The following is a 17,939-nucleotide window of genomic DNA, read 5'->3' as shown; positions in this document are numbered from 1 at the left end:
AATCAGGGATCAGTAACAGTTTGTCTCTCGCCTGTAGAGACGTCTTGCAAAGGAAGGCCTCCTGCTGTGGTGTCAGAGGAAGACGGCGCCGTACAAGAACGTCAACATCCAGAACTTTCACATCAGGTGAGACGAGCACAGGGGGCGCCAGAGAGGGGCTTCTGCTGCTGAACCCCCCCCCCCCCCCCCCCCCTTCCAGACTTCTGTTCTGATTGTTTTTGTCCATAAGTGTAGTCTGGAACTTTAAACGCCTTCAATCAGGAAAACTAGACGAGGTGAAGTCAGAGGCCCCGCCCACTGTTCCTGTTTTTATGACAGGAAGCCTCCACACCTGTTGAATTATTGAGACCTCTGAGGTCCTCACATGTGGATGAAAGCCGAGGCGAGAGGAAAAGGTGGAGGTCACTTCAGGAGAGGGGGGGAATTATCAGAGTCCAGACCTTTGATGTGGTCTGTGTGTGAGAGACTCTCTGGTCCAGCTGCTGCAGGAAGAAGAGTCAGCTGGTGCAGGTGCATTAAAGAGAATCATTCAGAAAACAATCCTCTGAAACATCCCATCATGCATCACTCACAGACGCTCTCAGCTTCAAGGCCGCTGATCAAAGAAGGACAAACTAGAGACAGCATCGAGGCGACATCTCACTGAACCATCTGTTGTTGTAGAATCAATTTTCTCAGGTCGTCATGGTAACAGACCCACAGATGTTGCAGCTAACTTTGCGTTTCTTGTTTTAAGCATCTTTGTTGTGGTTTGGGGCGTCACGGTGGTGTAGTGGTTAGTGCTGCTCCTGGTTTGAATCCCCTCCGACATGAGCCTGATAGAAAGGATTTTATCTGTTTAAAAAAATAATATAATTAAAGGAGCAGTATGTAACTCTGACCCCTAGTGTTTAAAATGGGTACTGCAGTCTAAATTCTAAACATCATAGAGAGTTGTCTCCCCCCCCCCCTCCTCTCTAGAGTGGATGCTCACTCAGGTCACCATGTGGTGGACTCTGAAGCTTCAGTGTTTATCCAGCTCTGCATGGGTCTGTAAACCTTTCTGTGTTCTAACCTCTCTCCATTTTCCACTGGCTGCTGCATTGTTGTCAGAGCAGCAACACACACCAACATGTTCAGTGTGCAGGAGCGACCGAGCCTCCAACGCTGAATCACTTCACTTTAACTATTTAGAGCCTTGAAAACGTTTCTGTAAAGATAAACCACATGTTTCTCTTTTTATACCTCAGACTGATGAAAGTTATTTATCCCATAGATGAACCTGGCCTCGTTTTGTTTCACCTCCCTCTCCCTCATTACGCCTCTCTCTCTCTCTCTCTCTCTCTCTCTCTCTCTCTCTCTCTGTCTCTCTCTCTTCTCCAGCTGGAAAGACGGTTTGGGTTTCTGCGCGCTCATTCATCGACATCGTCCAGAACTCATCGACTACGGGAAACTGCGAAAGGTCAGTGAGCGATCTTCAGCTTCAGTTTGTCCTTCATCACTTTCTGATCATCCCTCAGGTGTTCTCAGGTCAGTGTGAAGGTGTTTAAGTTCCTCTGTGTCTTCCTGTCCTCAGGACGACCCCATGACCAACCTGAACACGGCCTTCGACGTGGCTGAGAAGTACCTGGACATCCCCAAGATGCTGGACGCAGAAGGTGAGCGGGCAGAGAGGGAAACTGAAACGATGTGTTCAGGGACCATCAGACCGCTCTAATCCTATAACTCCCCCTGAAAGCTACGATCTGACGCCCCCCCCCCCACTGCATCCAGGTGTGCACAGTTGTGAGAAGGGGGCGGAGCACATTCCTCTGAGTCTGCACGGTTAGAATCCGGCTCTAGCTAGCGTTACTCCATGTTTTTCACATCATGTTCAGATTTAAATCCATCACCATGACAACCTAAATGTCATCCTATGCATTTCGTCAATCCTCCATAAATCAGGTAAGAGTCTGCAGCAGCGCCCCCTGTAGTCTGAACTCTGTAACATGCAGGTGACATCAGGCTCACCTTTGCTGGAGAGTCGTCATGGAAACCAGAATTCTGGAGGCTTCAGGTCACATGACTGACATCACACGGCGTGCGATGTGACCTTCAGGCGTGCATTCAGCCTCACTAGTCTCCACATTAAAACTCGTCCCCGTGCAGGTAGAGAAGAAGAACTCCAAACATCATCTGAGCGTAGACGGTTACTCTGACAGTCAGGAGGTTTCATCGGGTGACCCTCGGCTCTCCGCTCGGCGCCCGGCTGAAACTCTGTGAAGTCTGAAAATGTGTTTTTTGTGTTTGAGACTTTCAGAACATCTGGACGCTGACTCAGCAGGTTCCTCTCCTGCTGTGTGAAGAGCTGGACGCCATGTTTCAAAATTGTATCTGATTTTAACACCTTCACCCCCCCGACCTCCTCTCTCCCCCGCAGACATCGTGGGCACTGCCCGTCCGGACGAGAAGGCCATCATGACCTACGTCTCTAGCTTCTACCACGCCTTCTCCGGCGCCCAGAAGGTATCCTGGATGCAGCGTTCCCCCCCCACCTCCCCCCACCTCTCCTAACAGTTTCCTTCTCTCTCTGCAGTTGACCACGCCCCCTCTGCGGGGTCACTCTCCTTCACTTTCTGCATGGTTCACAGCACCAAATGCATGATGGGAAGACAGCAGTCTCTTCTTGTATGAGCACACGTGTATCTCTGGTCCACCTGGTCGTCATGGTAACCTGGGGACGCTTTAAACGTTCTCTGGATGAGTTTGAGGTCGACAGATATCTGTGAGGTCAGGGGGGAGTCAGTGGGGGAGTCGGGGTGGAGTCAGGGGGGAGTCAGGGGGGAGTCAGAGCGTCACAGAGCAGAAGTTTATGAGGCCCCCCGGCAGCAGAGCGAGTGTTTCAACACAGCTGTGTTTAAGAAACTCTGATCAAAAATGTCTGTGTTTATATCTGAGAGAGGGGGGAGAGAGAGAGGGGGGGAGAGAGAGAGAGAGGGGGGGAGAGAGAGAGGGGGGAGAGAGAGAGAGAGGGGGGAGAGAGAGAGAGGGGGGAGAGAGAGAGGGGGGAGAGAGAGGGGGGAGAGAGGGGGGAGAGAGAGAGAGGGGGGAGAGAGAGGGGGGGAGAGAGGAGAGAGAGGGGGGAGAGAGGGGGGAGAGAGAGGGGAGGGAGAGAGAGGAGGGAGAGAGAGAGAGAGGGGAGGGGAGGGAGAGAGAGGGGAGGGAGAGAGAGAGAGAGAGAGAGGGGAGGGAGGGAGGGGGAGAGAGAGAGAGGGGAGGGGAGGGAGAGAGAGAGGGGAGAGAGAGAGAGGGAGGGAGAGAGAGAGAGGGGAGGGAGGAGAGAGAGGGGGGAGAGAGAGAGACGGGAGGAGAGAGAGAGAGAGAGAGAGGGGGGGAGAGAGAGAGAGGAGAGAGAGGGGGGAGAGAGAGAGAGAGGGGGGGAGAGAGAGGGGGGAGAGAGAGAGAGGAGAGAGAGGGGGGAGAGAGAGAGAGGGGGGGAGAGAGAGGGGGGAGAGAGAGAGAGGAGAGAGAGGGGGGAGAGAGAGAGAGAGGGGGGGAGAGAGAGACAGGGGGGAGAGAGAGAGGGAGGGAGTGAGAGAGAGGGGAGGGAGAGAGAGGAGGGAGAGAGAGGGGAGGGAGAGAGAGGAGGGAGAGAGAGGGAGAGAGAGGGGAGGGAGAGAGAGGGAGGGAGAGAGAGAGAGGGGAGGGAGGGAGGGGGAGAGAGAGAGAGGGGAGGGAGGGAGGAGAGGGAGAGAGAGAGAGGGGAGAGAGAGAGGGAGGGAGAGAGAGAGAGGGGAGGGGAGTGGAGAGAGAGAGGGGAGAGAGAGAGGGAGGGAGAGAGAGAGAGGGGAGGGAGGGAGGGGGGGAGTGAGAGAGAGAGAGAGAGGGGGAGGGGAGGGAGAGAGTGGGGTGAGAGAGTGGAGAGAGGGGAGAGAGAGAGGGGGTGAGAGAGAGGAGGGAGGGAGAGAGAGGGAGGGAGGGGGGGGGGCTACAGCTGGAGTCTGGATCAATCAGAGATCAGAGACGTGAAAGAGAAAAAAAACACAAACACAGCGAGATAAGAATCTAAAGAAGTCTCCAGAATATGACCCCAGACTCTTCACTGTTTCCTTTTTAACTTTATGAACAGAGACGAGACTCAACAGCCAATCAGAGAGCCGATACATGAGCACACTAAAACATAACAAATTACATTTTAGGAGGAAATGTATGAATATCTTTCTGCTGAGTCACAAAGTGAAGCTTCATATTGCTCAACCTCAAAACTGAAGAAACAACTTTTTTTTATCAGGATTTAAAAAAAAAAAAAAACTGCTCAGGCCGTCAGATGAAACCTGATTCCAGGCTCGTCACAACCGCCAATTTGTCTAAATATTCTCAATAAGAGGAGTCGATACGATTACTGAACTGATCCTGATCGAGTCTGAACTCTGCGATCCAGAATCATAAATATCAAACATGCTTGATGTTTATGATTCGGATCAGAGAGGCCTTGAGACCACCTTGGAGACGTAGTGTCCAGGTGGACCAGAGACGACTTGTGCTCCCCCTGGTTGCCTCCTCTTGTGATTGCGCCCCCTGCTGGCTCTCTTTTACCTCTCTCTCCTCTCTGTCCTCTCTCTGCTCCTCTGTTTTCCCCGGGCAGACATCGTTAGCACCTTGAGGCCGGACGAGAAGGCCGTCATGACTTATGTGTCGTGTTACTACCACGCCTTCTCAGGCAAGCAGAAGGTGAGCAAATCTACAACCGGTGAGCGGTTACCATGGCAACCAAACAACAGTCAGTTACCTGACAACAGTCAGTTTAGGATGTTTACATCAGGGCCCGACCGATATGGGATTTTAGGCGCTGATATCGATATCCAAGACCGATATATTGGCCGATATCTTCCTCAGCTCTCTGTTGGATCTGTGGAGAGATAAACACACATTTATCATGTTGATCTCTCTGATGCAGTGACAGATTTATAATGAACATGGCACAATGAAACTCAAATAAAATGCTCTTTGACCGGTGACTAAATCCAGAGATATCGTTAAAATGACCCGATACTGATCCCTGGATATGTTGATATCGGCTTGTCGATAAATCGGTTGGGCTCGACTTAAAGTCTTTCTGTGATTTTTCTCACTTAAATGTAGAAATCAAGTATCTCCTCTGAAAATAACTCTGTGAGTCATGACTGTTTACAATGAGTGTAACACCCGAGTCCCACTGTCTGTGATGTTTTCACAGTTTTCAGAGTCCTATCTTCACTTTGTTTACATCGCCCGGACGGCCGGCTGACTCCTCCCCTCGTGTATAAAAGTTGTTTAATTGAGGGACTAGAGAAAAAGAAGAATAACATACTGTACTCACTGCTTAACTGTGTTTCTAGATCACGCTCATTTCAGGTCAATTTACATGCAGTGTGAAGATACCAGCATAATAAAGATCGCTAGCATTAGCATGCTAACACAACAATGCAGCGAGAGTTGTTTTGGTTTCATGCTGGTGCTCAAGGGCGACATCTGCTGGATCAAAACATCACATATAAAGCCTTTAAGATCACAAATTAAAACATCAGGAAACAAAAAGCTGCGAGAGGAAAGACGCCCAATTATCTCTCTCTCTGTGACCTCTGATGTCACCACAGAGCGGTCCACAAGAGAGCGCTCAGTGAACATGAGCTCGTTAGAAACGTTATCAGTGAGCGTGTAAAACTTTCTCTTGAGCTCGTTACCTTCTCAAGTGAACCAAAAACTGAAACCTCAACAGAAACTTTTCCCAGAAAAATAGACTGGAAGATTTAATTCCTTTAAAGGGCTCAAACATTAAATATTTAATTAAAGGAAACTTCAGGGATATTTCAGTTTGTGTGTGTTCTGGCGCCCCCTGTAGACAGAGTATGAACTGTTTGTTCTTGTTTGTCTTTAAATAATCGTCGGGGACGTGATGACCCCGCAGAGCTGCAAACGTAGATTTCTAAACGCAGCTCATTCAAGGCCAGATTCAACTTTTACTTTCACTTCCATCACAAAGTTACAGAGAACACGATAAATCTACAGGAGGAAGATCATCGTTCATAAACAGTTAGGTTAGGGTACTGATGTCTTATTTCCCGCTCTTTTATCTTCCACACTTTGAAAATCTTCAACTTTGACCTCCAGCTGAGTCTCTCTGCACATCTTCCTCACTCTGTGCACGCCGCTTTAGTTTCTCTCCTGACTTCCTCTTTGGGTAAACTGACGCCACACCGTTGTTTATTTACGGGCCGGCGTGTTCAGGAAGTTTTCCTCTCTGGGTTTTTATTTTTTATTTTACCCTCACAGCCGCCTCGCTCTGTGTGACTGTGAGGTTTAAATAACTCTCTGTACTCCACTGTTTATAAAGAGATGAAATGTGCCCTCACACCGGACTGCAGGTACAATCGGAGGGGGCGGGGGGGGGGGGGGGGCTTAAATACATCTCCTGTTTAAGTTTCTCTTGGAGTGTTTAAAGAGACTCATGAACATGATGATGAGCTCTCTAGGAGTTCCTGATAGATGTAGCAGGGATGTTTAATGAAGGTGAACGCGCTCCAGCCTCCGAGCCTCACTCTGTTTTTCTCCCTCACCTCGTCTTGCAGGCAGAGACGGCGGCCAACAGGATCTGTAAGGTGCTGGCTGTGAACCAGGAGAACGAGCAGCTGATGGAGGACTATGAGAAGCTGGCCAGTGATGTGAGCACACCCCCGTTTCTCCTCCGGTTCTCCTGCACCTCCTCTTCCCCTCCTGTCTCCCTGAACTCCTTTATAAACCGCTCCCTCGCCGCCCTGCTCCCCGGGGGGCCGTGCTCCATGCAGGTTCAGGTTCAGAGTCAGGGGGTAGAAGGGGAACAAGAGGCCGTGCACATTAGACAAAGATCAAAAGTGTTTTTGCCCATTTCAACTGGAAACCGAAGATAACGTCATCGAACCATTTGACTCTAAAACATTTTCTGAGATGATTCATGATTTTTTATTTTAACCTCCAGAACGTCTTTAGTTTCAGTGAACATCAGGAGGATATAAAAACAAACCTGCAGACGCTCAATAACGTTTTCTATAAAAGCTGAAACATGTCGACATGAACTAAACCTGCAACTCTTCAGATCATCAGATATTAATTTAAGAAAAGATTTACAATCTGTGACCACGACCTGCAATATAACAATTTGCACGTTGTTTGTAAACACCATGCACGTTGTTTGTAAACACCATGCACGTTGTTTGTAAACACCATGCACGTTGTTTGTAAACAATTTGCACGTTGTTTATAAAACTCAAGGAGAAAGAAGTTCACTTTCAGAAAGATGACCTCGTCCTGAACTTTGGTAAACTAGAGCCAATCAAAAGAGACTAGTGATGAAAAAGCCTCCGAGCAGTTCCCAAAGCGTGACTTTGTTCTTCCTGAAGAGCCGTTCAAAAATAATGGTGTCGGTCAGGAACGTCACATTTCAAGTTGTTATGAATACTGCCTTTAATTCAACGCAGCAAAAATCTGGACCAGCAGTGAAAGTGAAACAGTTTGATGACTGAAGTTAAAACACATGACACAGGGATGATTTATAAAAGAAATATCCAAGGAAGTCTTATTTTGAAAATCGTTAGAAAAGCCAATAAGAATCCGGAGGAGTCGGCTTCAGCGTTGGAGACGTTGAACTAAACGAGATGAAACGTGCAAAAACCAAACTGAACGGTTTGTTTTTTTAAATCGGACCTCAAATGTTTTTAGAGATTTTTTTATTCGGTTTGTAAGAAATGAACCAAAACATTCGTCTAATCAAAGATCTTACTGTGTTCTTCTTTTCCTGATGCACATTTATTATATTCACTTCACCTCATTACTCCTCCTTCATCCTGCCTATGCATGATGCTCCTTCACCTCTCCCCTCAACTCCTCCTCCCTCCTCCTCCTCTCACCCCCCTGACACAAACTCACACACACACACCCCTCAGCTGCTGGAGTGGATCCGGCGCACCATCCCCTGGCTGGAGAACCGCCTCCCTGAGAACACCATGCAGGCCATGCAGCAGAAGCTGGAGGACTTCAGAGACTACCGGCGCCTCCACAAGCCGCCCAAAGTGCAGGAGAAGTGTCAGCTGGAGATCAACTTCAACACGCTGCAGACAAAACTGAGGCTCAGCAACAGGCCCGCCTTCATGCCCTCCGAGGGGAAGATGGTCGCGGTAGGTCTCAGAGTCTACAGAAGTTAAAGAGTTCACTCAGCTCACAGAAACTTAAAGATGCTAGAAGATCATTTAACCAGATTTCGTCAGCCTGCAAATCAAAAGTCTGGTTGGATATTAAATATCTCTCTGCAGTGAGGCCAAAATATGACCTACAGAATCGTTACTGGGCGGCTGCATGTGGTTCAGTGGTAGAGTCGGTTCAATCCCCGGCTCCTGCAGCCACATGCATACAGGCTGAGCTCCTTCATCTGCACTTTAACTGTTTCATTTAAAAGTGAACTTTTACACAGAGATGACTTTTAAACTGTTGACCGTTGATGTGTTTTTTATCAAGACTAAAAAACAAACCTGAAAGCTTTAACAGCAGACGTCCTGCAGGCAGCAGCACTCTCTACAGCATGTGTTTATCTCTGCAGTATTTTCTTCCTCTGTCTCACTCAGGACATCAACAATGCGTGGGGAAACCTGGAGGGAGCAGAGAAAGGATACGAGGAGTGGCTCCTCAACGAGATCCGCCGGCTGGAAAGACTCGACCACCTCGCCGAGAAGTTTCGCCAGAAAGCAGCGATCCACGAGGCCTGGACTGAAGGTAGCATAGAAAACATGAAGAGACTTCATATATAAATATATAAACATGAAGAGACCGACTTCATATATATTATATAATAAACACTGAACTGATTTAAAGTTCCTTCTGTACCCTTTGTAAACATTTGCTATGTCGCCCCCTGCAGGTAAGGAGGACATGCTGCAGCAGCGCGACTACGAGGCGGCGTCTCTGTCAGAGATCAAAGCTCTGCTGAAGAAACACGAGGCCTTCGAGAGCGACCTGGCTGCACATCAGGACCGCGTGGAGCAGATCGCCGCCATCGCACAGGAGTTAAAGTAAGAGAACGAGATTAACTTAAGAATTTAAATACGACACATTCAACAAACAAGGCCAGACCAAAGGAGGACTAAGGATCTGGACTCGTCATATCAGAGGAAGACCGGGTCCGGACAGTCCACCTCCACCTGCTCTGGTCGGGGGGGGGAGTCTGCTGGCTGCAGGCGTGATCAGGTCGTTAAAAAGAGCGAGCTGGATCTGCACAGTAATCCGGCCTTTTTTATACTTTGTTTTTATTTTTTTCAAACAGTTGCTTCATTCATTTGATTATTTCATTTCAACAAACATGTTTTCAACCTAAGATGTTTAATGAATCAAAAAAAGAAACCCCAAGAAAAGAAGCAGCAACATCTTTAGAAATGAATACACAGACATACACACACATCAAAACAATGAAATAAGAGAGAAAAAATTAAATGAATATAAATAAAAAAAAAATTAAATAAATATTAAAATAAAAAAACAAAAAAAGATAAAGGGAGGGATATAGCCCCTATGTTAAATGCAAATTTAAGTTTCCACATTTCTATATTTCTACATTGGATTAATTTAAAATGTTCATGGGTCACACAAATATGAACATACATTTCATTTTCAAACCTGCATCTAATTAAACATTTATATCAATATTGACTTGTATGCTCCTTTCCACAAAGTATTCCCTTAATAAGAAATGCTACGCAATCTAAATATATATAATATATATATATGCAAATGTGTATGCAACTTGGTGACTGAGGAGGTTTCTTATGAGGGACTCAGAACTGATTGAGGATCATCTGAGCGGTCCATCAGTCTCCACATGGAGGACGTGATGAGACATTCTGTTTGTTCTTGTTCTAAAATAAAATGAAGTAGAACTCTGACGTTCTGTTGTGTTTGTGTTCAGTGAGCTGGACTACTACGACTCCCCGAGTGTGAACGCTCGCTGCCAGCGGATCTGTGACCAGTGGGACGCTCTGGGAGCGCTGACCCAGAAACGCAGCGAGGCTTTACAGGTGAGAGAGGGGCGAGCGACTGAAGGCTCAGATTTATTCTTCTTCTCATGAAGATGATTTAAAACACTCACGACTCGTTTGAAAACTCGACAGAGGACCGAGAAGCTTCTGGAAACCATCGACCAGCTGTACCTCGAGTTCGCCAAGAGGGCGGCGCCGTTCAACAACTGGATGGAGGGCGCCATGGAGGACCTGCAGGACACGTTCATCGTCCACACCATCGAGGAGATCCAGGTGAGCAGCGAGAGGAAAGGATGAAAGAAGAAGAAGAAATGTCTCTGAGAATGTAAAACCAAGTCGACATCGTGGCGGTCACTTTGTGGGCGTGTCCAGATTTAAAGACGTTATTTAGAAATCTTCAGTTTGTGAACTCGGCTGACGCAGATGTCAAACTTTATTTCAGTTAAGAGTAAATGTAGATTTGAAATGTTGTTTTTTATATGATCAGGGATTGAGCACGGCTCACGAGCAGTTCAAAGCCACGCTGCCCGAGGCCGACAAAGAGCGCCAGGCCATCCTCGGCATCCACAACGAGATCGCCAAGATTGTGCAGACCTACCACGTGAACATCGCTGGCTCCAACCCGTACACCACCATCAACCCGCAGGAGGTCAACGCCAAATGGGACAAGGTCAGAAAAGTCTCCCATGAACCAGGAAGTAAAAAACAGGTCCAGACGCTCTGATGCAGGAGGTCAGAGTCGCCTGCTGGTCGGCGCTAACGAATCAGAGAGCTAACAAAGGGTTAATTTCATAACATGCTGAGCTGCTGTAAGTCGCCATGACGCCGTTTTTAAGTCATCGGCCTCATTTGAATTGTTAGAAGAAGAGAAACAAACTGTTTGAATAAAGAAACAAAGTTCTCCTCTCGTCTTCATCTCGTGGTCACTAACACGTCTTTTCTCCCGCCGCTCTCCGCCTGCAGGTCAGGCAGCTGGTGCCGCAGCGCGACCAGGCGCTGATCGAGGAACACGCCCGGCAGCAGAACAATGAGCGCCTGCGCAGACAGTTTGCAAACCAGGCCAACGTCATCGGACCCTGGATCCAGACCAAGATGGAGGTCAGTGTGTGCAGAGAGCTGGAAGGTCAAATGACCACGCTACAAGTTCAGAACGAGGGCGGTGTGTGTGTGTGTTTGTGTGTGTGTGTGTGTGTGTGTGTGTGTGTGTGTGTGTGTGTGTGTGTGTGTGTGTGTGTGTGTGTGTGTGTGTGTGTGTGTGTGTGTGTGTGTGTGTGTGTGTGTGTGTGTGTGTGTGTGTCAGAGAATGTCTGACTCCAGTTTGATTTAAAGGGCCAGTCACTCATTTCCTGTTTCACCTTATATGGTACTACAGCTGATGTAGTTCTTCCTGCTGGACTCTAAGAACTACAATCTCTCCCAGCTTTGACTTGTAGTATTTACCTCTCCTTGTAAAGGAGAGGTAAATACTTACAAGTCATACTTACAAGTTTTTATCAACCAAAATAAAACCATAACATTTAACTTAGTTTACACTTTTCAAGAGTGAAATCAGGATCACACGAGACATTTACCTTTATATCCCATGACAGAGAAAATAAAACAAAAAATATATATAATAAAAAAATAAAAATAAACAAAGTAAGTAAACTGAACATTTCATCCCGAAGTGTCAGTCTCTGCTCTTTGTGATGATAATCTGTGTTCTCGTGTCTCTGCAGGAGATCGGACGCATCTCGATCGAGATGCACGGCACGCTGGAGGATCAGCTGACTCACCTCCGCCAGTACGAGAAGAGCATCGTCAACTACAAGCCAAAGATCGACCAGCTGGAGGGAGACCACCAGCTGATCCAGGAGGCGCTCATCTTTGACAACAAGCACACCAACTACACCATGGAGGTAAGACAGAGAGAGCCTCCTCTGCTTTCTCTTTCACACTCCTCTCACCTGGTTGGACAAAATCATGTTTATGTATTTTGATTTGAGCTTTCAGTGAGCGATGTTTCTGGTTTCAGAAGGTGGAGAATAATTATTTTAGGATGTTTGGAGACGTCTCAACGTGATGTTTGATTTCATCCAGAACAACAGGGGGGGGGGGGGGGGCTCACCGCATGTTGGGCCCCCGTGGAGGTTATCCCGCAGCATGAGCTAATCCAGGATTTAAGAGTCCCCGTCTCGTCTTCAGCCGTCCTCTAACACTCTCTCTCTCTCTCTCTCTCTCTCTCTCTCTCTCTCTCTGTCCCTCTCTGCCCCCCCTCTCTCTGCAGCATATCCGTGTGGGATGGGAGCAGTTACTCACCACGATCGCCCGTACCATCAACGAGATCGAGAACCAGATCTTGACGCGAGACGCCAAAGGCATCAGCCAGGAGCAGCTCAACGAGTTCCGGGCGTCTTTCAACCACTTCGACAGGGTAATTGGGGGGAGGGGGACACACGCAGCAGGCGAGGGAGGGGGGTTGTCATGGGCGGTGCTCAGCTGTTTGTTTACCTATTCTCAGGTATCGTTACTGCGTACGCACAAATTTACCCGTGCCTTCGGAGAGCGCCGTACACTGAAGCCAGAAATGACCATATTTGGACGAGAGACGGGAAACACAACGCTACACTTCTGTTGTTCTCACTTGTTATTGAGGTGAAGTCTCGTCTTCAGGTCGTCTTCTTTCTGCTCTCTGAGACTCTAAACGGGATCATAATGTTTAAAGTGAACGTGACGCTGTGAGATCATGAAGACGTGAGGGGATGACCTGAGTTAGCTGCAGAATCTATGACGCCGCTAACCATACATGCTAATATAACAGGCCCCTTATGGAGGACTGTTGCCAGATTAGATCTTTCCTGTAAATAATGAGACAAGTCTTTAATTTTATACATAGGTTTATGTATTTCAGTTTTACTTAAACTGTATTTTTATTTTTATTTCTTTCTTCAAAAACAACATTTTATGGGGCGCGCTGGTGGTGCAGTGGTTAGGGCGCGTCCCATGTGTTGAGACTCTCGTCGGTAGGCCCCGGGTTCACTTCCACCCGTGGCCTCTTTCCACATGTCGTTCCCCGCTCTCTCTCTCTCCCTGGTTTCTGACTCTATCCACTGTCCTCTCTCTCTCTCTGGTTTCAGACTCTATCCACTGTCCTCTCTCTCTCTGGTTTCTGACTCTATCCACTGTCCTCTCTCTCTCTGGTTTCTGACTCTATCCACTGTCCTCTCTCTCTCTGGTTTCAGACTCTATCCACTGTCCTCTCTCTCTCTGGTTTCAGACTCTATCCACTGTCCTCTCTCTCTCTCTCTGGTTTCAGACTCTATCCACTGTCCTCTCTCTCTCTCTGGTTTCAGACTCTATCCACTGTCCTCTCTCTCTCTCTGGTTTCAGACTCTATCCACTGTCCTCTCTCTCTCTGGTTTCAGACTCTATCCACTGTCCTCTCTCTCTCTGGTTTCAGACTCTATCCACTGTCCTCTCTCTCTCTCTCTGGTTTCAGACTCTATCCACTGTCCTCTCTCTCTCTCTGGTTTCAGACTCTATCCACTGTCCTCTCTCTCTCTCTGGTTTCAGACTCTATCCACTGTCCTCTCTCTCTCTCTGGTTTCAGACTCTATCCACTGTTCTCTCTCTCTCTCTGGTTTCAGACTCTATCCACTGTCCTCTCTCTCTCTGGTTTCTGACTCTATCCACTGTTCTCTCTCTCTCTCTGGTTTCAGACTCTATCCACTGTCCTCTCTCTCTCTGGTTTCAGACTCTATCCACTGTCCTCTCTCTCTCTCTGGTTTCTGACTCTATCCACTGTCCTCTCTCTCTCTCTGGTTTCAGACTCTGTCCACTGTCCTCTCTCTCTCTGGTTTCTGACTCTACTCCACTGTTCTTCTCTCTCTCTGTTTCAGACTCTATCCACTGTCCTCTCTCTCTCTTGTTTCAGACTCTATCCACTGTCCTCTCTCTCACTGGTTTCATACTCTATCCACTGTCCTCTCTCTCTCTCTGGTTTCAGACTCTATCCACTGTCCTCTCTCTCTCTCTGGTTTCTGACTCTATCCACTGTCCTCTCTCTCTCTCTGGTATCAGACTCTATCCACTGTCCTCTCTCTCTCTCTGGTTTCTGACTCTATCCACTGTCCTCTCGTCTCAGGTTTCAGACTCTATCCACTGTCCTCTCTCTCTCTCTGGTTTCTGACTCTATCCACTGTCCTCTCTCTCTCTGGTTTCAGACTCTATCCACTGTCCTCTCTCTCTCTCTGGTTTCAGACTCTATCCACTGTCCTCTCTCTCTCTCTGGTTTCTGACTCTATCCACTGTCCTCTCTCTCTCTGGTTCAGACTCTATCCACTGTCCCCTCTCTCTCTCTAGGTTTCTGACTCTATCCACTGTCCTCTCTCTCTCTGGTTTCTGACTCTATCCACTGTCCTCTCTCTCTCTCTGGTTCTGACTCTATCCACTGTCCTCTCTCTCTCTGGTTTCAGACTCTATCCACTGTCCTCTCTCTCTCTGGTTTCTGACTCTATCCACTGTCCTCTCTCTCTCTCTGGTTCTGACTCTATCCACTGTCCTCTCTCTCTCTGGTTTCAGACTCTATCCACTGTCCTCTCTCTCTCTCTGGTTTCTGACTCTATCCACTGTCCTTCTCTCTCTGGTTTCTGACTCTATCCACTGTCCTCTCTCTCTCTCTGGTTTCTGACTCTATCCACTGTCCTCTCTCTCTTCTGGTTTCTGACTCTATCCACTGTCTCTCTCTCTCTCTGGTTTCTGACTCTATCCACTGTCCTCTCTCTCTCTCTGGTTTCAGACTCTATCCACTGTCCTCTCTCTCTCTCTGGTTTCAGACTCTATCCACTGTCCTCTCTCTCTCTCTGGTTTCAGACTCTATCCACTGTCCTCTCTCTCTCTGGTTTCTGACTCTATCCACTGTCCTCTCTCTCTCTCTGGTTTCTGACTCTATCCACTGTCCTCTCTCTCTCTCTGGTTTCAGACTCTATCCACTGTCCTCTCTCTCTCTGGTTCAGACTCTATCCACTGTCCTCTCTCTCCCTGGTTTCAGACTCTATCCACTGTCCTCTCTCTCTCTCTGGTTCTGACTCTATCCACTGTCCTCTCTCTCTCTGGTTTCTGACTCTATCCACTGTCCTCTCTCTCTCTGGTTTCAGACTCTATCCACTGTATCCTCACTCTCTCCTCTCTGGTTTCAGACTCTATCCACTGTCCTCTCTCCTCTCTGGTTTCTGACTCTATCCACTGTCCCTCTCTCTCTCTGGTTTCTGACTCTATCCACTGTCCTCTCTCTCTCTCTCTCTGGTTTCAGACTCTATCTACTGTCTCTATCTACTGTCCTCTCTCTCTCTCTCTCTGGTTTCTGACTCTATCCACTGTCCTCTCTCTCTCTGGTTTCTGACTCTATCCACTGTCCTCTCTCTCTCTCTCTCTGGTTTCAGACTCTATCCACTGTCCTCTCTCTCTCTCTCTCTGGTTTCTGACTCTATCCACTGTCCTCTCTCTCTCTGGTTTCTGACTCTATCCACTGTCCTCTCTCTCTCTCTCTCTGGTTTCAGACTCTATCTACTGTCCTCTCTCTCTCTGGTTTCAGACTCTATCCACTGTCCTCTCTCTCTCTGGTTTCAGACTCTATCCACTGTCCTCTCTCTCTCTCTGGTTTCTGACTCTATCCACTGTCCTCTCTCTCTCTGGTTTCAGACTCTATCCACTGTCCTCTCTCTCTCTCTGGTTTCTGACTCTATCCACTGTCCTCTCTCTCTCTCTCTCTGGTTTCAGACTCTATCCACTGTCCTCTCTCTCTCTGGTTTCTGACTCTATCCACTGTCCTCTCTCTCTCTGGTTTCAGACTCTATCCACTGTCCTCTCTCTCTCTGGTTTCAGACTCTATCCACTGTCCTCTCTCTCTCTGGTTTCAGACTCTATCCACTGTCCTCTCTCTGCATTAAAGGCACAAAAAGCCCAAAAAATAAATCTTTAAAAAAAACAACAACATTATATCCATATTTCAACACAATATGCACAGAAATAACATAAACTTATACTTTGTCTTATATTACATGCAGAAGTTCTCAACACTACAAAATAAATGTTTGTGTTATTATTCTTTAAACAAATATAAAATAATTTGGTTCTGCTTCTTAAGAGCATCTTATCAATGCAATACAAACAGGTTTCCAGTTTATCCTCGCTTAGCATTATGCTAACAAATAACATGGGAAATCCCATAGAGAAACTGCGAAGCTAGCGGAGTTAGCGCTACACTTTTTACATGAATAAGTACAAAATATGAAAACGAACAGTCTTCATGAACTCAGAAGCTAGCGGAGTTAGCGCTACACTTTTTACATGAATAAGTACAAAATATGAAAACGAACAGTCTTCATGAACTCACGGTTACTTTAAGAGATGTGCAGGAGCTTTACAAAACTAGCAAAAGAGCATGGGAGCTAGGGGAGCTCTCTCTCTCTCTCTCTCTCTGCTTCTCTCTCTCTCTCTCTGCTTCTCTCTCTCTCTCTGCTTCTCTCTCTCTCTCTCTGCTTCTCTCTCTCTCTCTCTGCTTCTCTCTCTCTCTCTCTGCTTCTCTCTCTCTCTCTCTGCTTCTCTCTCTCTCTCTGCTTCTCTCTCTCTCTCTCTGCTTCTCTCTCTCTCTCTCTCTGCTTCTCTCTCTCTCTCTCTGCTTCTCTCTCTCTCTCTCTCTGCTTCTCTCTCTCTCTCTCTGCTTCTCTCTCTCTCTCCTCTCTCTCTCTCTCTCTCTCTCTCTGCTTCTCTCTCTCTCTGCTTCTCTCTCTCTCTCTCTCTGCTTCTCTCTCTCTCTCTCTCTGCTTCTCTCTCTCTCTCTCTCTCTTTCTCTCTCAGTCTCTCTCTCTCTGCTCTCTCTCTCTGCTGTGTGAACTAGCGCTGTAAAGACAGAGTTACATAGTGCTGAAAACAGGCGAGCGGGGCACTCTGTGGACGCCATGAGAGACGCCATGTTGGAGGTTATTGTTCTGTTAGATCGACTCTGAGACGACTGAAGGGGGAGGAGTTACAGATAATGAGGGATAACGTTTTGGTAAAAGTGAATGTAAATGTGCGATGGAGTGTTTTTGCATTAACGCTGCACAGAAAAGGTTAAAGAGCGACTTTGTGTGGCGTGGACGATCCTCATAACCTGAGCTCACCCTGCAGTCTGGCTGCACATTAACAGATAACCCACCCCCCCCCCCCCCCCCCCCCCCCCAGCAGAGAGCCACATCCTAATGATATGCACTGTGTTCTCTCTTCTCTGTCTCCTGCATGACTCCCCCCCCCACCTTCACCCCCACCTCACCTCCTTCTCTTCCCCCGTGCATGGTGCACCCCCCCCCCCCCCCTTCCCCCACCTCCAACACCCCCTCACCTCCCTTCCATCCACCTTCACCGTCACTGATACGGCTGTATGTGTTGCTGCATGGCCTGTGGCCCCCCCTGACGCCTCGCCCCCCCAGGACCACTCGGGCACTCTGGGCGCCGAGGAGTTCAAGGCCTGCCTGATCAGCCTCGGCTTCGATATCGCCAACGATGCACAGGTACTCCATCGCAGCCCGACCCCCGGCTGGGAAAGGTTTAACTTTTCTTTTTTGTTTTTTCTTTTGTACCCCCCCCCCCCCCCCCCCCACACTCTGGTATTTCTTCCTGTTCTCCCTCTGGCCCCCCCTCTCTCTAATCCTCCTCTCTCTCTAATCTTACCATCTTAACTTCCTGTTGATTTCCCAAAACCTGTTCAACGTCTCTTTGTTCATCCTTTACCTTTTTCAATGATTCTCCATTTTACTATCTGCTGCTCCTCCCTTTCCTCCTCCTCCTCCTCTCCCTCTCCTCCTCCTCCCTCTCCTTCTTTTCCTCCTCCTTCTCCTCCTCCTCCCTCTCCTTCTCCTCCTCCTCCCTCTCCTTCCTCCTCCTCCTTCTCCTCCTCCTCCTCCCTCTCCTTCTTTTTCCTCCTCC

General features: G+C 48.0%; 1 protein-coding gene across 2 annotated transcripts; it reads left to right on the top strand.

The window, feature by feature from the left end:
• Positions 1-45: 45 nt before the first annotated feature.
• Positions 46-17,524, top strand: LOC136178466 (alpha-actinin-1; the record flags this gene model as incomplete). Of its 2 annotated transcripts, none has more annotated exon segments than XM_065952338.1 (15): positions 46-126; positions 1,363-1,441; positions 1,556-1,637; positions 4,604-4,689; positions 6,567-6,659; positions 7,917-8,147; positions 8,592-8,739; positions 8,885-9,035; positions 9,926-10,034; positions 10,128-10,268; positions 10,483-10,665; positions 10,959-11,093; positions 11,714-11,893; positions 12,262-12,408; positions 17,444-17,524. In XM_065952338.1, coding segments are annotated over 15 exon segments (1,927 nt in total), but the record flags the coding sequence as incomplete, so codon positions are not given.
• Between the last annotated feature and the right edge of the window lie 415 nt (positions 17,525-17,939).

This window comes from Labrus bergylta, unplaced genomic scaffold (genome assembly GCF_963930695.1).
Source record: "Labrus bergylta unplaced genomic scaffold, fLabBer1.1 SCAFFOLD_226, whole genome shotgun sequence".
NCBI lineage: Eukaryota > Metazoa > Chordata > Actinopteri > Labriformes > Labridae > Labrus > Labrus bergylta.
The sequence above is the reverse complement of the archived record's forward strand: the minus strand, read 5'-3'. Positions and strand labels throughout refer to the sequence as shown.